The sequence below is a fragment of the Danio rerio genome, chromosome 20 (genome assembly GCF_049306965.1).
Source record: "Danio rerio strain Tuebingen ecotype United States chromosome 20, GRCz12tu, whole genome shotgun sequence".
NCBI classification, from domain to species: Eukaryota; Metazoa; Chordata; class Actinopteri; order Cypriniformes; family Danionidae; genus Danio; species Danio rerio.
Window position 1 is genome coordinate 648,541 of NC_133195.1, and position 23,937 is coordinate 672,477.

The window sequence follows — 23,937 nt, forward strand, 5'->3', positions numbered from 1 at the left end:
ACAGGTGAAATGAGTAGGCTAAATTGTCCGTAGTGTATGAGTGTGGATGTTTCACAGTGATGGGTTGCAGCTGGAAGGGCATCCGCTGCGTAAAAACTTGCTGGATAAGTTGGCGGTTCATTCCGCTGTGGTGAACCCGGATTAATAAAGGGACTAAGCCGACAAGAAAATGAATGAATGATCACTCTTAAATATCAATAATTAACGCAACTAGAATCACTACAGCATCATCTGATCTCATAGGAAGCAAGAGCTCGCGAGGACATATGATGGCGTGTGCAGGTGCTGTCCCACTTTTAGGGGTAAATTTTGAAGCCCTTCCCGATCACCCTCGGTTTTAAGGGTCAAGGGGAACGGGTACAAGAATAGAGTTGGGATTGGGCCTAATTCTTTATTATAATACATCAACAACAAAAGTACAACACCACAATGACATCACAGTCCTTTGACTGAAAAACTAAAGCTTTGTGGTTGCCACAAAAACAAATTACTGAAAATAAATTACACATAAAAGTCTCAACTTCCAGTTACTAATGACAGTTCATGGATAACATTTGGCTCATTAAACAAGTAAATAAAGAATGTACATTATAATCTGACTGATTCGCCTAAACATGAATAGTCTGACAAGTGCATGTACATAAGGTATCGTGTACGACAATGGAGACAAATCCCAATGTTTATTTTTACATTACATTGAAAAATAATAATAATTTTCTCTGTTTCTAGTGCAAAGTTGGCTCCAGTTTTCTCTAGCTCCTATGAATCAGTGTCTGAAATCACTTCAGAATAAAAACAATGCATTTGAAATGGGCATTTGACACCTCACTAGCACAAGTCCTGTAAAGAACTCTTTTACTTTCTCTTTGTGGAAAGATACTAAAGTTCGGTCATAAACCAATCGTCAGAAAGTACTGATCTTCCACTAAGATATGCTATGGGTGTTAAACATGAGATAACCTGAGAGTTTGAGATATGTTGGAGATCTTAAGACTACTTGGCAGTTGTTCAGAAGTCACAATCCCAGCCTGAGAATTCCTCCTCCGCCTGGGTCTTGTCATAAGGAAAGCGGTCGAAGTTTATATAGCAAGGACCCTGAAAACCGAAAGCACGCAAAGCCATAATTAATGAAACAAACCTTAAGATATAACTTACATTTCTGAACGTTATCACAGAAAAAAATTAAGATCAGATGTTGTAAAAGATGGATATCAGGGGTGTAACAGTACACAGAAGTGACGTTTCGCTACGTTCCTCGGTTTAGGGGTCACAGTTCGATAAGAGTTTGTTACCTCAGGATTAATAACAAGTCCCCAGTGCTTGCTTCTGTCTGTACTTTTGAACAGGCAGACGTGTTTTGTCACACTCAGCTACAGAACAGAAGAGCTTCTTGTTATCCAAAATAAATAGTATTATTAAAAACATATAAATAGGAGACTTTAGTGTTGAACTTTCAAGGCTAAGCCCAACCCTCTCCTAAAACAACAGAAAAACCAGAATGTTCTCACGAGGAAATGTAAGTATTTTACGGTTTGTCAGTTGAGTGGCTAATCTAGTTGAGTTTGGTCGTACGAAAATGTCGAAAATGTCGTACTCAGACTCACATGTGCACAAGGTAAGACAGAATCTTATACTTCTATTGTTTTTCTATGGAAACCAAAAGTGCCCAAACTCAGTCCTGGAGGGCCGGTGTCCTGCGTATTTTTGTTCCAACCTCAATTAAACACACCTGAAGCAGCTAATCAAGCTCTTACTAGGTATACTAGAAGCTTCTAGACAGCTGTGTTGAAGGAAGCCGGAGCTAAACTGTGCAGGGCATCGGCCCTCAAGACCATTATACACTTGTGTCGTCTGCGGTGCCTTGTACATGAGCACCGCATTTTTTGAGTTAAGCTGTTAAACAGCTTCACCGTTTGCACGTAGTGGCATTCATTAATGTCAGTGGCACAGCAGTGGAACAATCAGAAGAACTCTGAGGTGAGACAAGCATTGCAAGCTTCGGTTTACAGCAGCATGCTGACACGAAAACAGGAACATAGTGGAACCACTTGGTTTTCAGATGCAAGATGTTTTGTTTGTGAATGGCTACCTAGCACTGCTGTCGTCTTTCTTGTCTTATTAAAGCGATTGGCCTGACTGTATTTGTTGTCGTAGTGCGTGACCTGAACTGTGACCCCCGTACCGTGACAGTTCAACATGAACACATGTACCCCTAATGTATATATATATATATAACTTTGATATCCATTTTGGTTGAAAAATTCTAGCAATAAAATGTTTTTGAACAAAGTGTCAGATGATCTGTGTAATGAATATGATGTAAAATTGGACCTTTCTTATGAGCCGAACCGTCGGTGCCTCCAGCTGCCCCATTCTTAATTTATGCCAGTTAATGCTATTAAACCACCTGAGAAGAAAATTAGAGATTTTTTTTAAAAACATTTTTAAACATCATTTTAAGAACTAATTTCTAATAATTATTTCATTTTGTCTAACACAAGCAAACAAAAAAGAGTACTAATAATATTTACCTAAAAGAGTTTTGTTTTTTAATTTAAAACAATTTTTTATTCCAGCTTAACTAACAAAAAAAGAACTTCTCAAAAAATAAATAAATAAATAAATAAAAAATATATATATAACAAGAAATATTGTAAAGAATTTCCTTGCTGAATTGATATTAATATCAATTAATATTTTTTTCATTTTTTTAGATGTCCCAAGTGATATAATATTTTAATATTACTATATTTACTATTTTTATTAAATGCATAAATACATAACTGCTAGTTAATCACCTGTGATGTCGCACATCTTTGATTCCATTTTTGGTGTTGCCCAAACGCTGTCCAGGACGCAGCCTGCAGAGAAATGACATTGTAAATACCTAAATAAAATTCAAAAGAAATATTAAAATAAAGATAAAAAAGAGAAATTCTATTAGACAGGACAAGGCCTAATCTTCATTCTAGATTACCTGCACAGTTTACTGATGATAGATTTGGCACCTTCACCCATATATGAAGGGAAATTCAGCACTCCATCCAAGATTTTGGCATAGATCTTCTGCGGCTCTGAACTGGAGAAGGGTGGGCTTAAGGGGAAATGAAACCATACTGTTATCATCATTTCATTAAGCTCTAAATATAATGATATTAAATATCAAAATATATAAACTGTTTTTTTACATATTTGCATAACTTTGCATTTTTTAATGTTTCTATGTTATGTTTTTATAAAAAAACAAATGCTTCAATTAAGTTTGCAGTGATCATTATACAAGTGTCAGGACCAGTCCTGTCTTTTATGATGTGCACGACTCAATTTTCACGGGTTGTGTGCTCATATCCCCTGTTTTTGTCTGTGTGTTTGTCTTTGTAATGAGCTGACATCGTCCTTGTGTTTGTTGTATGTTCATAGCATGCTGTCTCATTCTCAGCACTTCGGAAAAGTTGGTTTCTGTTTCGTTTGGCGGTGTGATCGGACCATGCATGCTGCATACAGTATGTGCACGGTACAGAAATAAAGGTAGGCGAGCTGTCACTGGGGTGGTTCCTTTTTAAAAGGTACACATTTGTTACATTGGTACCTCAAAAGTATATATTAGTACCTAAAAATTGTAGGGGGAACACTTTTGTACTTTTTAGACACTAATATGTACCCTTCAGGTATTAATACGGACACAAATTTGTACCTTTCGGGTTTTATTTATGGTGTACTCGTGTCTTGCATTAGTCTTGTGTTGGTGTTGTGTAGAGCTTAGGGTTCATGTTATCCTCATGGTTGTGTGCTTTAGTGTTTTGTTAAAATTTTTTTTTGGTGAACTATCCCTTAAATCATTTGCATGAAAATAAAAACACATGCAATAGCAGATGGAAAAACTAAGCTTAGTGCATTCTTAAAAATGAGCTAAGCAGCACATCATTTTCTGCAGTTCTTTGCTGGACATCCATTTTTGCATGCATTTATCCACTCGTTGACAAAACACAAGGTGGTATCATTGGAAGTAGTAAATCACTTTGAAAGAGAAAATGAGTCTCGGAGTAATTTCGGGAAGGATAATTGCAAGAGCAAATTAAACTGAACTGTGTGTCATTGTCACATAATGATGTTTAAAGCACACTACTTACTATTAATAATGATTTAATTTGTTTAACAACTCCCTCAACCCCTTAGCTTGATGGAGAACTGATGAAACTGACGATTCGCTGTTGCGACACACTGACAGAGCATGCAGGAAACAATGTGTGAGGAAACTTCATTACCTGCCCACAAGAAGCTCGTAGATTAGAACCCCAAGCGACCAGAAGTCTGCAGCGATGTCATGGCCCTGGTTCTGAATGATCTCTGGAGAGATATACTCAGGTGTGCCGCAAAACGAGTATGTCTTTTCACCCCGAGAAAGCTCTTTTGCAAAACCAAAATCAACCTGAAATTAAACAAATGCAAAAAAAGCGGGATGTAAATAGCACCAACAGGTTAAAATAAATCATGCTTGAAAGACATTTACTCATGCTGACTTTACTGAAAGTGTCACCTATTGAGAGAATATTCACGTCCAGCTTTATCAGTTTTAAATTAAAAGAGTTATTAAAAGACTATTCTCAAGCATAAAAATAGCCTAATATGTTTGCAGATATTTCAGAAACATGCTAACTGATCATATACTGTTTATCTAATAGTGCTAAGGTCAGTTATTCTGCTTTAACAATGCGCATTATGTGTCAGAATATCTTTGTTTTGGTCTCTATAACCAGCCCAGTGCCAGTTGGCCCTATTATAATTCAGCACACTGGGTTGCCTTGGTGGGAAATTCACCTGTAACAGAGGCCTATGCGGGTAAACCTCCCTCCTCTGACCTCAAAAAAAGGTGCTCTAGCGACAGACCTTCGAGACCATGGTCTTTAGCTTCCATGGTAGAGCAATGGACTCAATGGACGCGTCAGGCATGATAATGAGGATTACGAGGGTGAGTGTATTGGAGGCCAGTTAGCGAAGTGCTATCCAGGTAAACTTCCCTCCCCTGACCTCACAAGATACTCTAGCAACAGACGTTGGAGGCCATGGTCTTTAGCCTAATTGTTAGAGCAACCGACTCTCATGCAATGAATCGGCGGTTCGATCCCAGCTCAGACCGGGTTGGGTGCAGTAGGAGTGGTGGGCTACATGTGGGGGCTCGTCCGGGATGAGAGTGAGGATTAGGGGGGTGAGTGTATTGGAGGCTAGTTAGTGAAGTGTTATCCAGGTAAACCTCCCTCCCCTGATCTCAATAAAAAGGTGCTCTGGCAACAGACCTTCGAGGCCATGGTCTTTAGCCTCCTAGGTAGAGCAATCGACTCTCATGCAATGAATCGCCGGTTCTATCCCAGCTCAGACCAGGTTGGGTGCAGAAGGACCAGTGGATTACATGTGGGGGCTCGTCCGGGATGGGAGTGAGGTTTAGGGGGGGTGAGTGTATTGGAGGCCAGTTAGCGAAGTGCTATGCAGGTAAACCTCTCTTCCCTGACCTCACAAGATACTCTAGCGACAGACGGTAGAGGCCATGGTCAGGTAGAGCAATCGACTCTCAAGCAATGAATCGGCGGTTCGATCCCAGCTCAGACCGGGTTGGGTGCAGTAGGAGTGGTGGGCTACATGTGGGGGCTCGTCCGGGATGAGAGTGAGGATTAGCGGGGTGAGTGTATTGGAGGCTAGTTAGTGAAGTGCTATCCAGGTAAACCTCCCTCCCCTGACCTCAAAAAAAAGGTGCTCTGGCAACAGACCTTCGAGGCCATAGTCTTTAGCCTCCTTGGTAGAGCAATCGACTCTCATGCAATGAATCGCCGGTTCTATCCCAGCTCAGACCAGGTTGGGTGCAGAAGGACCGGTGGATTACATGTGGGGGCTCGTCCGGGATGAGAGTGAGGATTAGGGGGGTGAGTGTATTGGAGGCCAGTTAGCGAAGTGCTATGCAGGTAAACCTCTCTTCCCTGACCTCACAAGATACTCTAGCAACAAATGCTAGAGGCGATGGTCTTTAGCCTCCTTGGTAGAGCAATCGACTTTCAAGCAATGAATCGCCGGTTCTATCCCAGCTCAGACCGGGTTGGGTGCAGAAGGACCGGTGGATTACATGTGGAGGCTCAGCCGGGGGTGAGAGTGAGGTTTAGGGCAATATTATGATAGTTTTGTATTTTTTTTCATTAGTTTTAGTTTTTATTTTGTTTTGACCTTTTGTTTTTAAATTCAGTTAGTTTAATTAGTTTTTTTGGGGGCAGATTTACTAGTTTTTATTAGTTTCTATATTAATATGTAGGTATCACAAGCGTTTCTACACTGTTCTAAGCGTTTGTGTGTCAAGAACGGGGGCTATGGCATCTCTTTGGGAGAACATAACAGGTTGCAAAACCGGGCAAATTTTCACTACCCGCCTATGTCATTTTTTACCTGCAAAAATAAACTCATAAATCTGGCAACACTGAATGTGTTAAATGAATACTGTTAAGTGTCTGCTCGGGTCGTATTTAATGCTGTCACCGTGTTGCTGTCATGTCCAGTTGTTATTGGACTGACCGGAGGAGGGCCAGCTTGATCTGGCTAATGGCAGCAGGATTCCGAGGGGCCGTACGGCTCAAACACCCGGCGTAAATCTGGCATCACGAAGTAAATAAATTGACTTCTAAAAGGCTTATGTATTAAATACATTTACAAAGAATAAAACGAAGGATGTTTTGCTATAATTTTAGTTTGTTTCAGTTAGTTTTATATGTACACAATGCAGTTTTAGTTAGTTCTAGTCTTTTAAAAATGAGTTCTAGTCTCTCGCTTTTATTTTATTCCAGTTAACCAAAATGATTTTCATTTCTAGTTTTCGTTCGGCTTCGTTAACTATTATAACCTTGAGTTAGGAGGTGAGTGTATTGGAGGCCAGCTAGCGAAGTGCTATGCAGGTAAACCTCACTCCTCTGACCTGTAGAGGTGGTCCAGCGACAGACGTTAGAGGGCTTTAGCCTCCTTGTTAGAGCAAGCGACTCCTATGCAAAGAATTGCCTGTTTGATCCCAGCTCAGACCGGGTTGGGTACAGTAAAGCCTGGTTTATACTTCTGCGTCAAGTGACCGGCGTAACCCACGGCGCATGCAACGCGCGTAGCTGTGCATTTATACTTCTGCGCGCTGTCTCTGTTGGTCTGCATTAACACTTCCGAAACGCTAGTTGGCAGTGAGGTGTTAATGTTCCTCTTTGTGGAGTTTCTTCGGTGCTGTTTTGCGTTTCCTGAACACTTCCGGGATGTACAAGTGACTCAATCTCGCTCATTTTGAGGCAGGAACCGGCGGACGTGCAACAACTTTAACTATGAGGTAAACACAAAACAAAACTTTCCATCCGGAGCTCCTTCACGCGACTCCACACTTGTAAACAATCGCTCCATCGGGCTTGCATCATTTGCGCGGCTCTCGGTCCCGCCCAGACTCGTCAGCGCTACCAAGCCGACCAATCACAGAGCTTGCGCTACGCGTTGTTGCGACGTGTAGTTACATTTTTTGAGAGGTGCACGTCAGCGATGCGATGTTTGACGCAGAAGTATAAATCAGCCTTAAGACTGGTGGATTACACATGGGGGCTCGTCCGGGATGGAAATGAGGTTTAGGGGGGGTGAGTTTAACTCAATGTAACTCAATCAATGAAGGTTGCAAAGTGTCATTGTCCAACCACTGTACATGCATGTATACATTGCAAAAAAGTTCATATTTATATATATAAAGATTTCTATATAATATAAATGTATATAAATATGTGAATAATGTTTAAATATAGACGGAAATCAAAACCTTGTTTCCCAATATTTTCAGATTAGCATAGATGTAGACTTAACGAGTGGCAGCATGAGAGTTTTCGTTTTCAAGTGGGCGTACTAAATTGTCACAGTGACAAATTATCACAATTTTATTAACAGCTTATCAGTGTACCGAGCTGTAATTGTTCTATTTATGAAAGCAGGACAGCATTTTCTGTAAAAAGCCCCTGTTGAAAGCTGCATCACATTAAAAGGATGCTGAACAATACTGTTTTATAGCCACCGTAGCAGAATATGGCATGGAGCAGGAGGAAAGAGCATTTATTTATATTGATTTAATTCTTTATTTACCAGTTTCACATATCCTTTAGAGTCCAGCATGAGGTTTTCTGGTTTCAGGTCTCGGTACAGGATCCCTTTGTTATGGAGGTATGCATAGGCTTCCACCACACACGCTGTTATGAACACGGCTATTTTCTCCTCAAAGCGTCCTCTGCAACATGACAAAACAAAACCCCATATTCACACTTTCACCAGCGCTAATTAGAGAACAAAGAGTTTGCTTCATTCGGACTGAAAATGCATTCGGATTAATGATCAGCTGTATTCATGCTTCAAACCAAATGAGGGGGAAAACAGTGCCAGTGTGTGGTTATTTGTGAGAGTTTCACTAAGAGTGGCTGTCGGTGCATTTTAATGCCAGGGTTTTTCTGCTCATTTCTGTAATAGGGATGGCAAAACTCTTTAATAACTCACGCTTCTTTCAGTTTAGTCCAGATTTCCCCACCAGGACAAAACTCCATTATCATGTAGACGTAGCGTGAGTCTTTGAAGGCAGCATGCAGCCTGTGCCAGAGGAGAAAATCAGACACTAGATTACCCCAATCCACCAACAGCTGGAACTCTAGACTAAATACGACTTATTACACAGACCTGACAATGAAATCACATCGGATACCCTGGAGAATTTTCTTTTCCAGCAGAATGTGAGCCTCCTGCTTCTTCGCAACAACATGCTGTTTACTGATCCTCTTCATCGCAAAGTACTTTCTGTGCTCCAGGGTGGTTACCTGGTAAACGACAAGCTAATGTATTAATAACAACTCACATTTACATTCAGTATCTGACAAAAAAGGTCTCAGGATTGCTATTGGGCTTTGTTTTAGAGAAGTTTTATGAACTAAAGCTGCGGTCACACTCAGAGCGATACTAGGACAAGTAAAGAGGATGAGTGGAGGAGGCTCGTTCTTTATCCTCGCGCTGCAGATGCTCTGTGTTCTCGCTAGTGAAGCGTTCACTTTTTACACAAAGTCCGTCATGTAAATAGCAAATGCATCATGGAGTGACACAACTGACTCTTAAAGGAAACGAGAGACGAGACTCTGATTGGTTTACTGCAGTTGATGCTCAAAACACAGCCAGAACTCATTAAGATAATCAGCACAGCCCTGTTAGACCATGCACCGGCCGCAGAGCCTATTTATCTGTCCTTTAAATAGCAGAAGTGGATTTAGACATGCCCTTAATGCCTTTGCACCATGAGCTTTAGACTTTGCGCCTAGATCATTAAAATAGAGCCCTTGGTGTGCATGGCACAAGGCCAAAAAGGTTGTCCTTATTCTCTTAATGAATTATGGGTGTTGACCAATTTACTGTTCACATGGTGGATTTTGCAAGCTGAAAAAAAGCTGGTGAAGAAACATGAGGTTAAAGACCGTCAGCGCCCTGAGGTGTAGAAGGCATCGAAGGAAGCAGTTATTTTTATTTAAAAATGTTCATGTTCTGCTGTGCATCCCTGTGTGTGTAATAAGCAATGTATGTTGTATGTTGTGGATCTGCCTATAGGTGTATATCACTACCCCCCCCCCCCCCCCCCCCTCGAAATACCAACAATGCACCTTCTTTTCAGGCCAGCACGCACACGGGTGATCAAATGAGGCTTTTGCTATTTAATCAACCTGGCGCAGGGTGTGAAATGACACCTGTGTCAGGCTGAATTAGCAAAAAAAAAAGGACTTGCACCCTGCCTGATGCCACATTTGGCAGAGTGTATGATTGGGCCTAAAGCCTTCAGTCTGAGCTCCTCTGTCATACCAGCTCCACTTTTCCAAAACCGCCGATTCCAAGAGTGACGGGATCTCCTTGATAACTTCCCTCCTGGTACAGAACGGGGACGAGATCTTTCAGCTTTAGAGATGTTTCCGGCCTGGAGACAGCACAAATCATTATAGAAAACGAACATTCGAACAATCAAACTATAATATCAGTGCTATTGGTTAAATCCTAGATTCATACAAACCAATGAAGGAGTTTAAAGGGAAATTAAATATAAATATACAGATAAGATGATTATGACAGTACTTAACCCTCTCAAGGCAGGCGTTGCTGATTTGCAACAGTTAAAAGCATACATTTTGCCTGTTTGACTTCAATAGTAGAAAAAACAAACACTATGGAAGTCAATGGTTACAGCTTTCTTCAAAATATTTTCTTTAGTGTTCAACAGAAGAAAGGGACTCAGATAAGTTTTCAGATAAGTAAAGGCTGAGTCAATGATGACAGCATTTCTCTTTTTACATTATTGTTAAACGTTTGGGCTCACTAATGTTTTTTTAATATTAATTAACTCTTAACATGACCACAGCTATTATCAATTTAGATATTTATTTATATTTTAAAATGTAATTTATTTTGGGAGGGTGAAGCTGAGTTTTTAGCATCATATATGACATGAACTTGAACTTGAGCTTGACATGAACTTTCTGTATGTCTGAAAATGTTTAATGTTTTTTTTTTTTCAAACTTCTTTGAAAGAAATTTAAGATAAGCATTCGTCTTAAAAGAGAAAATTTGCAAGTTTTAATTTCTATTATTTAAGATTTTTTATTTGTATTATTATTATTAGATTTAGGTCGCCAGCATCTAAGCGAAATCTTATTTTAATGTCCTGAAATGACGTTGATATTTGGTTGATTTTAGGTTGTGTTGGAAAGCAGGCCATTTTTTGGCCGCGATGGCCGATGTCCCTAGTTGCTTTCACTCTCAGCAGTCGCACTTTTTCATTTATTTATTTATGTGACCATAGCCTTTCTCTTTTTATTCATTATTTTGCAGCAGCTCCGCTGTTTTCATTTATTTTCTCGCAGACCCGTGAGCAAAATGCAGCCTGCAGGTTAATGATGTTGTAACTATCATTCGACCCCAAACAGCGGCACCTTAGTGAATATAAGAATTCGAATAATTAATTTTAATGCTCAATAAAAATCAGACGATTTACTACTTTAATAAATCTGACATAACTTGATCATAAATCTAAAAAGGGGGAAAAAAGATTGCGTTACATTGCGTTACGACGACGCTGAACTGAGTTCGAACCTGTTACGACTGAAGTTTATTTATTTATTATTGCACATCTTTTTTCTTTGTCCCGCCTTCTTGTTTTTCAGTTATCCCATAGGCTCCCATACCGGCATGATCTCCAGTTCTGATTGGCTGCTGGTCTCGGAGGAATGTATATAAAGGAGCTTTTGGCAGGGTTCGGGGAGCTCATTTGTGCTGTGTTCGGTGCTGGGAGTGGAGCTCCTGGATTTCCCTCACCCCTCTGGTCGACAACCAATATTGTACTAATGTTCATCCGTTAACCTATTTTGAGAGTTTGAGCGTGTTGGGGTGGACTGCCTATTTATTTGATTACTTTTGACTATGTTTATGTTCAGGGAGAAAGGTAAGCTTCCTGTATTTTTCTTTAAATAGTAATAGGTAATTTAGTGCATTTACTTTATCGATTCTTTTGTTTGTTATTTTGGCCTGTGGTCACCCGTAAGAGATGCTCATTTATATTTACTACATTTTTCTATTATAAATCTCTTCATACTCTCAACTGAGTGTCTGAGTTTGGTTGTCGACCGAAGGGAATCTTTGGCGTTAAGTTTTTGTTTTGTTTGGGAAATCCACCAACCCAACACATTTGTTTTCTTCGTTTATTATGCGCATGTTGTTTACCCTAGACTTGGGGCGTAATAATTGGGGGCTCGTCCGGGATAACCTCACCTGAGTAAATTATTATTATTATTTTCTTTTTTGTGTGTTAAGACATATAATACTGTTTGGGTTACTTATGTAGGAGAACATATTTATCTTTATTTTTTGTGTGACGACCGTTAAAAAGGACTTGATATCTATAAAGAATTAATGTTCTCATTTATGAAAACCATTTGATGTTCTAAAGCAGCTGTGCCCTTGAAAAAGACGTGATCGTGTCAGAAACTGAATTGGAAATTACCTTATTTTAATATAGTCAGTCGTGAACTGAGGTGGGCCAGTTTAAGGCTTGAAGCTCCAAGGCTGAAAAGGAGTTTCACTCCGGCTCTCTTGGAAAGTGACCAAAATCTAACGTCGAGCCACCCTCTTAAACCAACGTCACATTGACATTTATTGGTCAGGTATCCTAAAAAAAATCCAACCTCTGACAGACGCCATACTGGCACCCTCCACATAACGTCAAGCTGTAACATCATTAGCTGTATATATTTTGTCGTTTTGGGTTGCATTGGAAAGTAACCAAAATGTAACATCAGTCTGACGTTGGACATTGAGATTAGTCTGACGTTGGGTTCTGACGCCAACCCAATTTTCATTTCCAAACAAAATGTCCTTTCATGTTGACGTCCTGTTTCTGCTGGGGTGTGTGAAACAAGCTGAAAGACAATATATTTAAATTAAACATCTTACCGAGCTTTCTCTGGCTTTTCATCAATCTCCGAGACATTAGCACTGCAAAACAATTTACAATTAATAACTGTTCTTATCTCCAACAGGCCCTCAACTCCTGATGCGTAATGCTAAACTAATAACACACCACAACAATTAAAACATTGAATATTAATGCCCAATAATAATGAATATGAATGTGAGAGCAAAATATCACACTTGGACCAGTCAGTTAGCTTCAGATAAATGCTTTATGGATAAGCTTATACAGTGGGGGGGAAAGTATTCAACGCATTATATTTTTCTTCCTGAGAATAATATTTCTAAAGGAGCTGTTGACATGGGATTGAACCAAATTTTGGTAAAAACTAAAACAACTTAAGCAAATCTGAGAAATGAGTTGCGTGTAATAACAGTGGAATGACAGAAGGAATACTGAAAAGTCTTTAATACTTCATATAAAGGCTTGTTTAAAGACGCCTCTCATTGGTCTCATGCATTGCTCAGGTGTGAGTTTCCCCACAGACTTCAACAGAGAGTCAAAATTCTTGATGGTTCTGTGGGTCTCGTCAATCAAATCTGAGCTTTATTCTGTATTCTCTATTGGATTCGGGTCGGGTGATTGGCTGGGCCATTCTACAGCTTGATTTTCTTTCTCTGAAAGCATCTGAGAGTCTCCTCGGCTGTGTTTTGGATCATCGTCTTGCTGAAATGTGTGATCTTCATCCTCCTGCTGATGTAGATGTTAGACTGAAGCAGCTGATCTTCAGGGCAGAGGCTTGCTGAAGAACTACTGAGAGATTTCAGCTGCTGTCTGGGACTTCGCTGCTGGAATACACCTCCCTTTCTTCATGTGTTCAATACTTCCTCCCTGAGTCGTTTCATGTTATTACACAGAAATTCATTTGTAAACTAATTAGATTTGTTTTCATATATGGATTTATTACCAACATCTGGAGAAAATTTCAAGTCAGCAGCACCTTTAGAAATGTGTTTTCAGAGAAAAATGCTGATGTGTTTAATACTTATTCAACTGAATACGTTACCCACTGTTTCCCCATGTCTACCTAACACATAGTAAATGTCAGCAAATCACATACTGTAGCATACTGTGGCAGACGGAGATTCAAGCTGAGGGAACATTTACACTAAAAACGGAAAACCTTTGATTTACGTTTTTGTTTCGTTTTATTGACAAAGTTGGAGGAAAATACAGATGTAAGACATGAAGCAGGAAAACTCACTCATCGTGGAGCTCGAGGCTTTCAAAAGGAATGGTCTCCTCAAAAACCCTGTAACAACATATTGATTTCATTAAGCAAATCTTAAATCGAGGCGATGATGGGTTCAAATTATGGGTTAAACTCACTCTTTATCGATTGAAAAGCAAATGACGACTCCCACAGCCGTGCACGTGGCTGTCCTGAGGATCTCTCTGCATTAACAGAAGACTGACGTTCAGCGTCACTCAACATTTGAACCAGATCTTTATATTTGAACTATTTATGGCTCAATTATTTACAAAGGTGCCTGATAATCAGTCGATCAGCCACTAACAAATATTTATTCCTGATATTGTGATGCTAATAGCCCCATGACGCTGTCACTAAGTAACCGTGAGCATGGTTACCGTATGAGAGCCAGCTCTCCAAAGTGTTCCCCTTCGCCCATTTTACGGATGGTTTTCTGCTGGCCGTTGACTTTTTTCGTCACTAACACCTAATGAGACATGAACCAAAACAGTTGTTTTAGGACTTTTCTTCAGGTTAGATGATTTTAAATGGTTTTAAACACAAACAAACATCTTTTACAATGACGTTTGCTTCATATGTATCTAGTCCAACCTTGTTTAGAACCTACTTCGTTTAGTTTACTTATAAAGACACATTAATGCTAAACATTATTAAATTCATTTGCTCCTAAATCATATAAATAATTTAAATTCATATAAAGGTACAACATATGAATATGATACAGCTTAAACATATACAGTTGGAGTCAGAATTATTAGCGCCCCTGTTTATTTTTCCCCGATTTCTGTTTAGATTTCTCCAACACATTTCTAATCATAATAGTGTTAATAACTCATCTCTAATAACTGATTTATTTTCTCTTTGTCATGATGACAGTAAATAATATTAGACTAGATATTCTTCAAGACACTTCTATACAGCTTACAGTGACATTTAAAGGCTTCACTAGGATAATTAGGGTAACTAGGCAGGTTAGGGTAATTAGGCAAGCTATTGTATAACAGTGGTTTGTTCTGGAGACTATCGAAAAAATATGTAACTTAAAGGGGCTAATAATATTGACCTTAAAATGGTGTTTAAAAAATTAAAAACTGCTTTTATTGTAGCCGAAATAAAACAAATGAGACTTTCTCCAGAAGAAAAAATATTATCAGACATACTGTGAACATTTCCTTGCTCTGTTAAACATCATTTGGGAAATATTTAAAATAGTAATAAAAAAAAAATTCAAAGGGGGGTGAATAATTCTGACCAGAAGACGTTTAACAATTACCTGAACCATAAACATGCAAAACAACTGTATGCATTAAAATAAAAATCTCCTTTACCTCTCCTTTGAGAATGATATAGAAAGTGTTGCCCTCTGCTCCTTCTCTGACAATCACTTCATTGTCCTGAAATCTCACCTTGCGGGGAAACAAACATAAAAAGGACAAGTCATTATGCCATGCTTTGCTAGAAGCAAAATATACAGAATATTGTGTCAAAGCCTGGTACCCTTAACTACTTCTTCTCTAAAACTGAAATGTCAAGAGTTCACACTTGGCTGATGACTGATTCAGTTCAATTCGCCTTTATTGAAAAACTAGCAATGTGAGCTAACAACATCAGTATGGTTATATTTGATTTCATGTCTACTTTACGTGTATAGGAATGACTTTAGGCACAGCAGAGGAGTGCATATCAGAGAGAGAGTTGCTGCATCATAATTTGCATACTATCAATCCTAAATAGTATTTGAAAATAGAATTAGTATGTCCTAAATCATAGTATGTTGAAAAAGTATGCCAAAGGTTCCCGGATGGCGGACTCTTTCAGGTAAAGTCTAGTACTGTCAATACTCGAACAGCTAATATTGCCTGCAATACACTGAGTGTTGGATGAGAACTTGATTAAAACTACAAACCCAAGTAAAACTTTTCAGGTGGATACGTGAAGTTGTTGGAATGACAATTGACATATTTTAATCATATTGAAACAATGTAAACTTATATAAAGTTGTGTTTGGACATTAACTTCTGAATGCATAATTAGCCAGGAGGAGGAGATCTTTCATTATGAATGACTCGCGAATGGCAGATTAACACACAGCTGAATGACTAATAAGGTAGGAAAGTAAATATGACAGAAATGTAGATGATGTCTGGGGACGTAACTGAGCATGAGTATGTCCTAAAACTCGCATACTCTTCAGTTACACACTCTTCTTCACAACAAAACACAATTCCATTGATCTGTATTTCTCCAGCTCTTCTTCAGTGTAGAGTGTGTGTCCGCAGCTGAACACAGAAGCTCTAGTGAACTGAAGCTGTGTCAATCCAGTGTTCAGAGCTGAAGTTCAGTTCAGTGTGGTTTAATCTTCACTGCTGAAAGTCCAAACACTGTAAACACCAATTCATTGTACATATCGCTGTCAATTTCACATTGTCGTTGTATTTGCACTGTCTGTATTTTGAACTCAAGCTCTACAAGTCCCAAACCAAGCAGGACAGTATAGGAACAAACTTCACCAATTGACCAAAGTGAAGGAGAAAACCTGGAGAGAAGCCAGGCTCAGTTGGGCTCCACCATTTCTCCTCTGGCCACACTTCCTGTGCAGTGCTGGAGTCTGGAGAACACTGGACGTCCATCATGAAGAAGCTGCAGGTGTGAGCAGGTCACCGGCGGGTGATCAGGCTGGTCCACGGCATCGAATAAAAATATTTCCTAAATTGTCTATTTCTTCTACATTTATCCATTGATCAACTTCATCTGTCCAAAAACTGACTGTTAACATCTGTCTGTTATCATCACACCAAACAGCCACACATCCACATCACACTGTCTCTGCTATGCTAGGACTGAAACCCAGTTCCACCTGTGGTTAAGACACCATTTCTTTTTTCTTCAGTATTGATCTTTCTTTTGTTGCAGAAATGCTGACGGAGATGACTGCTTCAACATCAATTTTTCATGACCCTTTTCAGCCCATACTACTGGGACTGCAGTGCTAAAGGTGTTAAAAGTTTCTCTAAGGTGCCATCGCGCTAAGAAGACATTGATATATCGATGTTCCTCACTCTCATAATTGCCTTTAAGACTGTTTCCCATGATATATTTCACTCTTGTTATCCAGCATTGTCATTACAGACTCAGCGTTTCAGTAGTTTCCTCTTCTCAGCAGTTTCCAGAGATGTTCCTCAGGGTTTGGTTCTCAGGCCACTATTTTATTTATATGCTCAAGGGCCCTAGGGTGCAGCACTGTGGTGCAGTGGGTAGCCTCACAGCGAGAACATCGCTAGTTCAAGTCCTGGCCGGGTCAGTTGGTGTTTCTGTTTGCATGTTCTCCCCATGTTGGCGTGGGTTTCCTCCGGGTGCTCTGATTTTTGCGGTATAGGGGAATTGGGTAAGCTAAATTGACTTTAGTATATGAGTGTGTGTGTGGATGTTTCCCAGTGATGGGTTGCAGGTGGAAGGGCATATGCTGGATAATGTTCATTCCGCTGTGGCGACCCCAGATAAGCTGAAAAGAAAATGAATGAAAGCCCCAGGGCAGCATGGTGGCTCAGTGGTTAGCACTGTCACCTCACAGCAAGAAGGTCGCTGGTTCGAGTCTAGACTGGGTCATATTCATTCATTCATTTTCTTTTCGGCTCAGTCGCTTTATTAATCTGAGGTCGCCGCAGCGGAATGAACCGCCAACTTATCCAGCACATATTTCACACAGCGGATGCCCTTCCAGCTGCAACCCATCTCTGGGAAACATCCATACACACTCATCCACACTCATACACTACGGACAATTTAGCCCACCCAATTCACCTGCACCACATGTGTTTGGACTGTGGGGGAAACCAGAGCACCCGGAGGAAACCCACACAAAAGTGGGGAGAACATGCAAACTCCACACAGAAACACCAACTGACCCAGACGAGGCTTGAACCTGCAACCTTCTTGCTGTGAGGAGACAGCACTACCTACTGCGCCACCGCGTCACTGAAATCGATAAGTCTATCTTGTGTTTATTTAGCCTTTCTATACTCTGGATGGTTAGTAAATGACTATAGCAGCTCATTCATGTTTTGATAATTCATAATGGTCTTTCAGAAAGACCCATACGCTACTATTTCAGCTAAAAGGGCCCTAAGACACTAAGAGCTATTATAAATCTAATTGATATAAACTTACATTTTTAAGTTACAGTTTGTTTATATGTACAAGTTTTCCCCTTATGTCACCTCTTTCTGTCTGTCCTTTATTTACCAGATTGCATTACTATAACACAAATCACACACGTAATCATGAAACTAAAAGATTTAGAAAGCAACTGGTATTTATTATATTATTATTTTAAAAAATCACACCTACTTCTTCCATGGAGTCGATGATTTTTGACAACTGCACATCATTCAGAGCCTTCAAAGTGCGCGCCCTGATGAAAACAACAGTAAAACTCACTTAAGCATAATCCACAGTGAGTAAGCGTCTGACTTGAAGTGTCACCAGAATGTCGTACGTTTTCAGGAAGCCCATCAGCTGCTCTCGTTTCATCTTGGATTTGTTGGTCATGATGCTCCGATACGTTTGTCTCTCGATACACCATAACTTTACCGCAGAGATGGCTGTGGGGAAAACAGTTAACCATTGATCCCACCAGCAGAGGGCGACTCAAATAACTCATGGCCTTTCATCCCTCCACGATGGCAACTGACCTTTGACTGATGCTGTTCGTTTGCAGTTGTATAGAATGGCCAGTTCCCCGAACATATCTCCAAGGCTCAAAATACGCAAATCACGACCAGCCTGAGTAACCTTCAGCTCTCCCGCTAGAATTAAAAAACTCAAAAGTTTATCCTTACAAACTTATAGACTGTCTTTTGTTCACATATGAAAGAGTTTTGGGTTGTTGTAACACTTTGATTTAAGGTGACGTAGTTGCACATGTGCCATGCACTTACTGTAATTATGATGAATTATGCATACTTACATGTAGCTACCCCTAAACATAACCCACATTCTAACCCCAACCATATAGTCATTCATTCATTCATTTTCTTGTCGGCTTAGTCCCTTTATTAATCCGGGGTCGTCACATTGGAATGAACCGGCAACTTATCCAGCACATTTTTTAGCAGCACATGCCCTTCCGGCCGCAACCCATCTCTGGGAAACATCCATACACACTCATAAACACATACACTACTGACAATTTAGCCTACCCAATTCACCTGTACCGCATGTGTTTGGACTGTGGGGGAAACCAGAGCACCCGGAGGAAACCCACGCGAACGCAGGGAGAACATGCAAACTCCACACAGAAACGCCAACTGACCCGAGGTTCGAACCAGCGACCTTCTTACTGTGAGGCGACAGCACTACCTACTGCGCCACTGCCTCGCCCCCAACCATATAGTAATATATGAAATTAACTAATATTACTCAGTAGTTGAACGAATGGTTACACTGTAACTACGTCACCTAAAAATAAAGTGTGAACTATTTTTTTCCTGTTATACCAGTTTGTTATGGTCCCATCTTGGTCTTAGAGGCTAATCATTAAAAACCTGAGTCCTCTCAGCTAAAGAGAGTATGTCTATATGGTATTGGTATCTTGCCTTCGGAAAAGAACAACCCAGGCTCATTCTGAAAATGTATCACTATATACATTTCTGGAGAGCACCAAATACGTCCCAGCAGGAAGGTTTTGCTGCAGTTTTTGTTTTAGCGATTCCACCAGAAGCCACTGTGTATGATTTTAGAGATCTCAAATTTCTCTCGCGAGTGCCATTCGCACCTGCTGTTCTCACGTAAATCCACCAGAGGCCGCTGTCGACTGACTAATTGACTGACCCAACCTCCTCCTTCCCTAAACCCAACCATTAGTGTTTTCAAAAGCACTGATTCACCATGCTTTTGGGTTCTTCACCGGATTCGAACCCCGATGTCGTGGTCAACTTCTCTCTGTGCTTCAAGTCCGCCGATGTACATGGCGAGCTACTGGGCAGACTGGTAAAAGTGGGAAAGCCGTCCATACGGAGGAAAGCAGTCAGCTGGTAAGTGTGAAAAGAAACGGCATCATACTGCCTAGGAGGTACGTATTTTTGCAGTGTTTGTTTTCGCGAATACAACAGAGGTCGCTGTATATGCTTTGTGAAATCTCATATTTGTCTAGTGAATGCCGTTCGTGCCTGCTGTTCTTGCGTAAACCCACCAGAGGCCGCTGTTGACTGACTGACTGTTTGACTGACTGAATGACTGACTGACCGACCAATCAACTGACCCACCCTCCTCCTTCCCTAAACCCCACCAACTTTATCGATTGACCAGCCAGACCCACTTTCCTAAAATCCTACCACCAATTTTCAAAAACAATCCAGAAAAAGAAAAGCCCTCGTCTGATTTTTACCACGTTTTTAGATTTTACCACATTCTCACTCTGTTATTTACTTGTTTATTTATTTATTTTTTTATTCTGTTTTTGTCTTACCTGCTTTCTGGAACCGTTCTTTACCAGACTCAAACCCTGTCATCATGGTCAACTCCTCTCTGCGTCTCGACGTACATGTTGAGCTAACTGGACAAACTGGTAAGGTAAGCAAGCAGCTGGTAGCGTGAAAAGAAACAGCGTCATACAACCCCGTAGCGTTCGTTTACAAAATGAAATGCAGCCTGGGACCTCTGGGTGCATAATTTGCGGTCTCCAGAAATGTATACAGGGCTACGTTTTCAGAATGAGCCAATGTTGCTTTCAATATATATAACAACATTCAATCTTTGTTAAAACACAGACCAATGCTTTTTTTCATCCCTGATGACTTTCTGTCTTCTTTGGATCCCAAAAGAAGATGTTTTGACAAGATATGTTCACTGGTATGTCAGTTTACACACAAATACACACCAGCAACAATGTACATGCTGTCTCCCTCCGTGCCCTCTTTGATAATTTCATCACCCGCACGGCAGTCCAGAACCTTCATCAGATCCACCATCATGCTAATCTGTTCCTCATCCAGACGACGAAGAAAGTCATTCTTCCCAATGGCCTTCACGATCTGAGATGTCTCACTGATGACCACACACACATAGCATAACTTTGGGGTCAGTGAATACCATTGCTGTTTAATTAGATTGATAAGCTTCTCGATTAAGATGTGTATACAGTAACCTGGAAGTTTTTTGGACTCTGTTGGCAGTGATATCCAGGACTTCAGGTACTTGCTCAGGGGCCATAACAGCTGCCCGGCCTTGCCAAACCTTAGGCAATTCATTACTGGTTCGTTGAGTTGTGCAATCTGGATGACAACATTAGAAATGAGATGGCATGAATCTTAATACTTTCAACAGAACTACATAACAATACATAGAAAACACTATAACATGACAATACCCAGAAGGCACACCTCCATAAGACGTCAATATTAGGTTAGATGGTGTCAGGTGACCAAAACACAATGTCTAGTTAGCATCTAAGGACAACGTTATTTTGACGTCCAATACAGATGTCAAATGATTTGGTTGATTGGGTAGGCTAAATTTGGTTGATTTTGTGTTGGAAAGTGACTAAAATCCAACATCGAGCCAACATCTTAAACCAACAACATATTGACGTCACATACTGACATTTATTCGTCATGTACAGCAACCAAAATCCAACGTCTGATAGACGCCATAGCTGTAACGTCCACACAACATCAAGCTGTAACATCATTAGACATTGAAATTTGGTTGATTTTAGGTTGGTTGTTGGACATTGACGTCAGTCTGACGTTGGGTTCTGACGTAAACCCAATTTCCAAACAAAATACAATGTCCCCACGACGTTAAAGTACAACGTCAATCTAAAGTCATGTTGACGGCCTCTGTATCACTGCTGGGTATGTAAGTAACAACGTAACATGAATTCATAAACCCTAAAGGCCCCATAGTTCCCTTGCTGTCACTCATTTTAAAATTCTATCACAGTTGACAGTAGGGGCTTCACCTAGAACAGGGGTGTCCAAACTCAGTCCTGGAGGGCCGGTGTCCTGCATATTTTAGTTCCAACCCCAATCAAACACACCTGAAGCAGCTAATCAAGCTCTTTCTAGGTATATTAGAAACGTCCAGGCAGGTGTGTTAAAGGAAGTTGGAGCTAAACTGTGCAGGACACCGGCCCTCCAGGACCGAGTTTGGACACCCCTGACCTAGAAGCTTTATCACCTCTGATAGTATGGTGTATAGAAACATACCAAAGGTATTGGTGACTGGAATCTGTATGAGAGGCTGCTCCCCCTTACATAAGTACATTGACGTGCATTCACTCATTCAGATTTTTATCTTGTAATGGCTATTGCATCTGATCCCTGTAATAAAAATTGAGATCTTTTCTTTGCAGGATTTTACAGCACACTCAGAGGTATTTGGTTTGTCCCACAAAAGTTTTGGCACAGATGAGTGCACAGATAAACTGCCTACCTTCTCACTGCCATAGATGCTTTCATTAAAAGATGTAAGTTTCCCTCAAAGAGCAAACATGGATGGAAAGTGATCGATTTGGGGAAAAAGCTCTGCCAGTTGTGTTATTCCATGACCATGGTACCCCTTGGCCCAAATACATCGGAAGCCCCGGGGAAAGTTAAGTAAGTATGCATTTTCCAAGTGTGCCCTCTCACACATATTATGTGCCAGTCCAGGGAATGTGGTGGTTGCAGCTTAGTGGACCACCCAGACCTGGTTCTCATATCTGATGCTCCTCTTGACAGCCCTTTTTAGGGAAATCTCCAGAGGAAGTACCAGATATATGGAATCTCCTCATGCTTCTGAATGAGACATGGTTAAGTGACATACCATTTCTGCTGCTGCTGATGGAACAGTCAGAGATGACATCACGCAAGCCAACATGTCATATACCTGAATTTGTGGAGGAGTGGTCAAACAGCTTTCTGAAGATACAGTATCATTAATCTGGTTTATATAGCGAATCTGCCTGTTGACTTTTGAACCTGGCTTTATCCAGAGTTCAGATTTCTGTGCTGGAAATGTGTGCAGATTTACTCAGGTGCCTATTTAACAATAAACATCATTTGCATGATAATCCTAGAGTGAATAACATTTTAATGCAAAACATTAATGTACTGTGATTATCATCAAATGATGATGATATCTATTAGTTAGGAATTGTATGTGAAGCTAATTATTGGTGACATTAGGGAAACATATTAAAGGGGGCACACACAGTTCATTTTGTCTTACCAAGCTGATCTAATCGCTCCTGCAGCGCCTGTAAATGCTTCTCTTTATGTTCAAGCTGTCTCTCTGAAAGAAATGTGATATTGTAATGTCAGGAATTTGCTGAAAGGTAGTTTTTATTGATTGGATCCTGATATCGTTGTCTTACTCAGATCCTGGTTCTGGTTCTTGAGCTCCTGGCTGAGCTGGCATTCCTTCTCCAGCATCTGTCTGAGCTTCTTGAGTTGGGCTTCCATTGGCCTGAGGAGATTCAGCTTTACTAAAGCAGCATGACACTAAGAAAACAGAGCGAGTGAGACTCTGCCACACTGAAATCAGTTAATATATAACTGCAGCATTTGCAAAATGATGACTGTCAGTTACAGTGACATAAACACAACCAAAAATATCTTACACGAGACTGAAGCTGCGGTCGCACTAGAGTTTGAGCTTGCGAAATTCTGTCGAGAGGGATTAAACCAGATGATTGGACATTCAAGAGTTGACTCTTAGCTGATATTAAAGCGTGTTTGGCATGCTGTACTAGGAGAGAGCCCTGAGCTCATAAGATCCTCGAGCCCAGGGCTCCCTCTCGTTTGCAGGGCGAGAGGGGAGTTTGAGCTGTGGTAGATGTGGAGAACTCCCCTGCTGAAGTAGCTGATGAACAGATAGTGATTGCTCTTAAGAGATAACTACTGACTAGGAGCATGTCTATGGTGCTGGATTAGTCGATTAACTTAAGCTGAATGTTTTTGGACGGTGGGAGGAAACCGGGGAACCCGGGTGAAACCATTATGAGCATGGGGAGAGCGTGTAAACTCCTTACACAAACATCAGCTGGCTTGGTAAGGACTAGAACCAGTGATATTCTTGCTGTGAGGCAACAGTGCTAACCACTGGGCCACCGTGCCACCCATCTAGGAAAAGAGAAGGAGTAGGGGTGGAAGGGGGGATTCTTCAAAACGAAGATGACTGTAATATAAGCTCAGGGTATTTATAGTGGCTTAAGAAT

At 40.6% G+C, this 23,937-nt stretch overlaps 1 protein-coding gene across 8 annotated transcripts in view; it reads right to left on the minus strand.

The window, feature by feature from the left end:
* Window positions 1-377: 377 nt before the first annotated feature.
* prkg3 (protein kinase cGMP-dependent 3) overlaps window positions 378-23,937 on the minus strand; it is a 32,162-nt gene continuing 8,602 nt past the window's right edge. For 3 of the 8 annotated variants that reach the window (XM_073933911.1, XM_073933913.1, XM_073933914.1), the window contains 21 exons: window positions 23,095-23,221; window positions 22,950-23,012; window positions 20,884-21,010; window positions 20,617-20,783; window positions 18,431-18,544; window positions 18,235-18,340; window positions 18,087-18,150; window positions 15,068-15,145; window positions 14,117-14,205; window positions 13,856-13,921; window positions 13,731-13,778; window positions 12,508-12,549; window positions 9,871-9,982; window positions 8,710-8,846; window positions 8,533-8,622; window positions 8,128-8,269; window positions 4,266-4,429; window positions 2,978-3,094; window positions 2,799-2,861; window positions 2,332-2,407; window positions 378-1,095 (listed from right to left, as the gene is read on the minus strand). In XM_073933911.1, the coding sequence (XP_073790012.1) occupies window positions 1,009-1,095; window positions 2,332-2,407; window positions 2,799-2,861; window positions 2,978-3,094; window positions 4,266-4,429; window positions 8,128-8,269; window positions 8,533-8,622; window positions 8,710-8,846; window positions 9,871-9,982; window positions 12,508-12,549; window positions 13,731-13,778; window positions 13,856-13,921; window positions 14,117-14,205; window positions 15,068-15,145; window positions 18,087-18,150; window positions 18,235-18,340; window positions 18,431-18,544; window positions 20,617-20,783; window positions 20,884-21,010; window positions 22,950-23,012; window positions 23,095-23,221 (2,079 nt within the window). In that variant the 3' untranslated portion in view covers window positions 378-1,008. Of the gene's footprint in view, window positions 1,096-2,331; window positions 2,408-2,798; window positions 2,862-2,977; window positions 3,095-4,265; window positions 4,430-8,127; window positions 8,270-8,532; window positions 8,623-8,709; window positions 9,183-9,252; window positions 9,983-12,507; window positions 12,550-13,730; window positions 13,779-13,855; window positions 13,922-14,116; window positions 14,206-15,067; window positions 15,146-18,086; window positions 18,151-18,234; window positions 18,341-18,430; window positions 18,545-20,616; window positions 20,784-20,883; window positions 21,011-22,949; window positions 23,013-23,094; window positions 23,222-23,937 lie in introns of all 8 variants that reach the window. The other 5 variants (XM_073933912.1, XM_073933916.1, XR_012396282.1 and 2 more) reach the window with 4 other exon arrangements.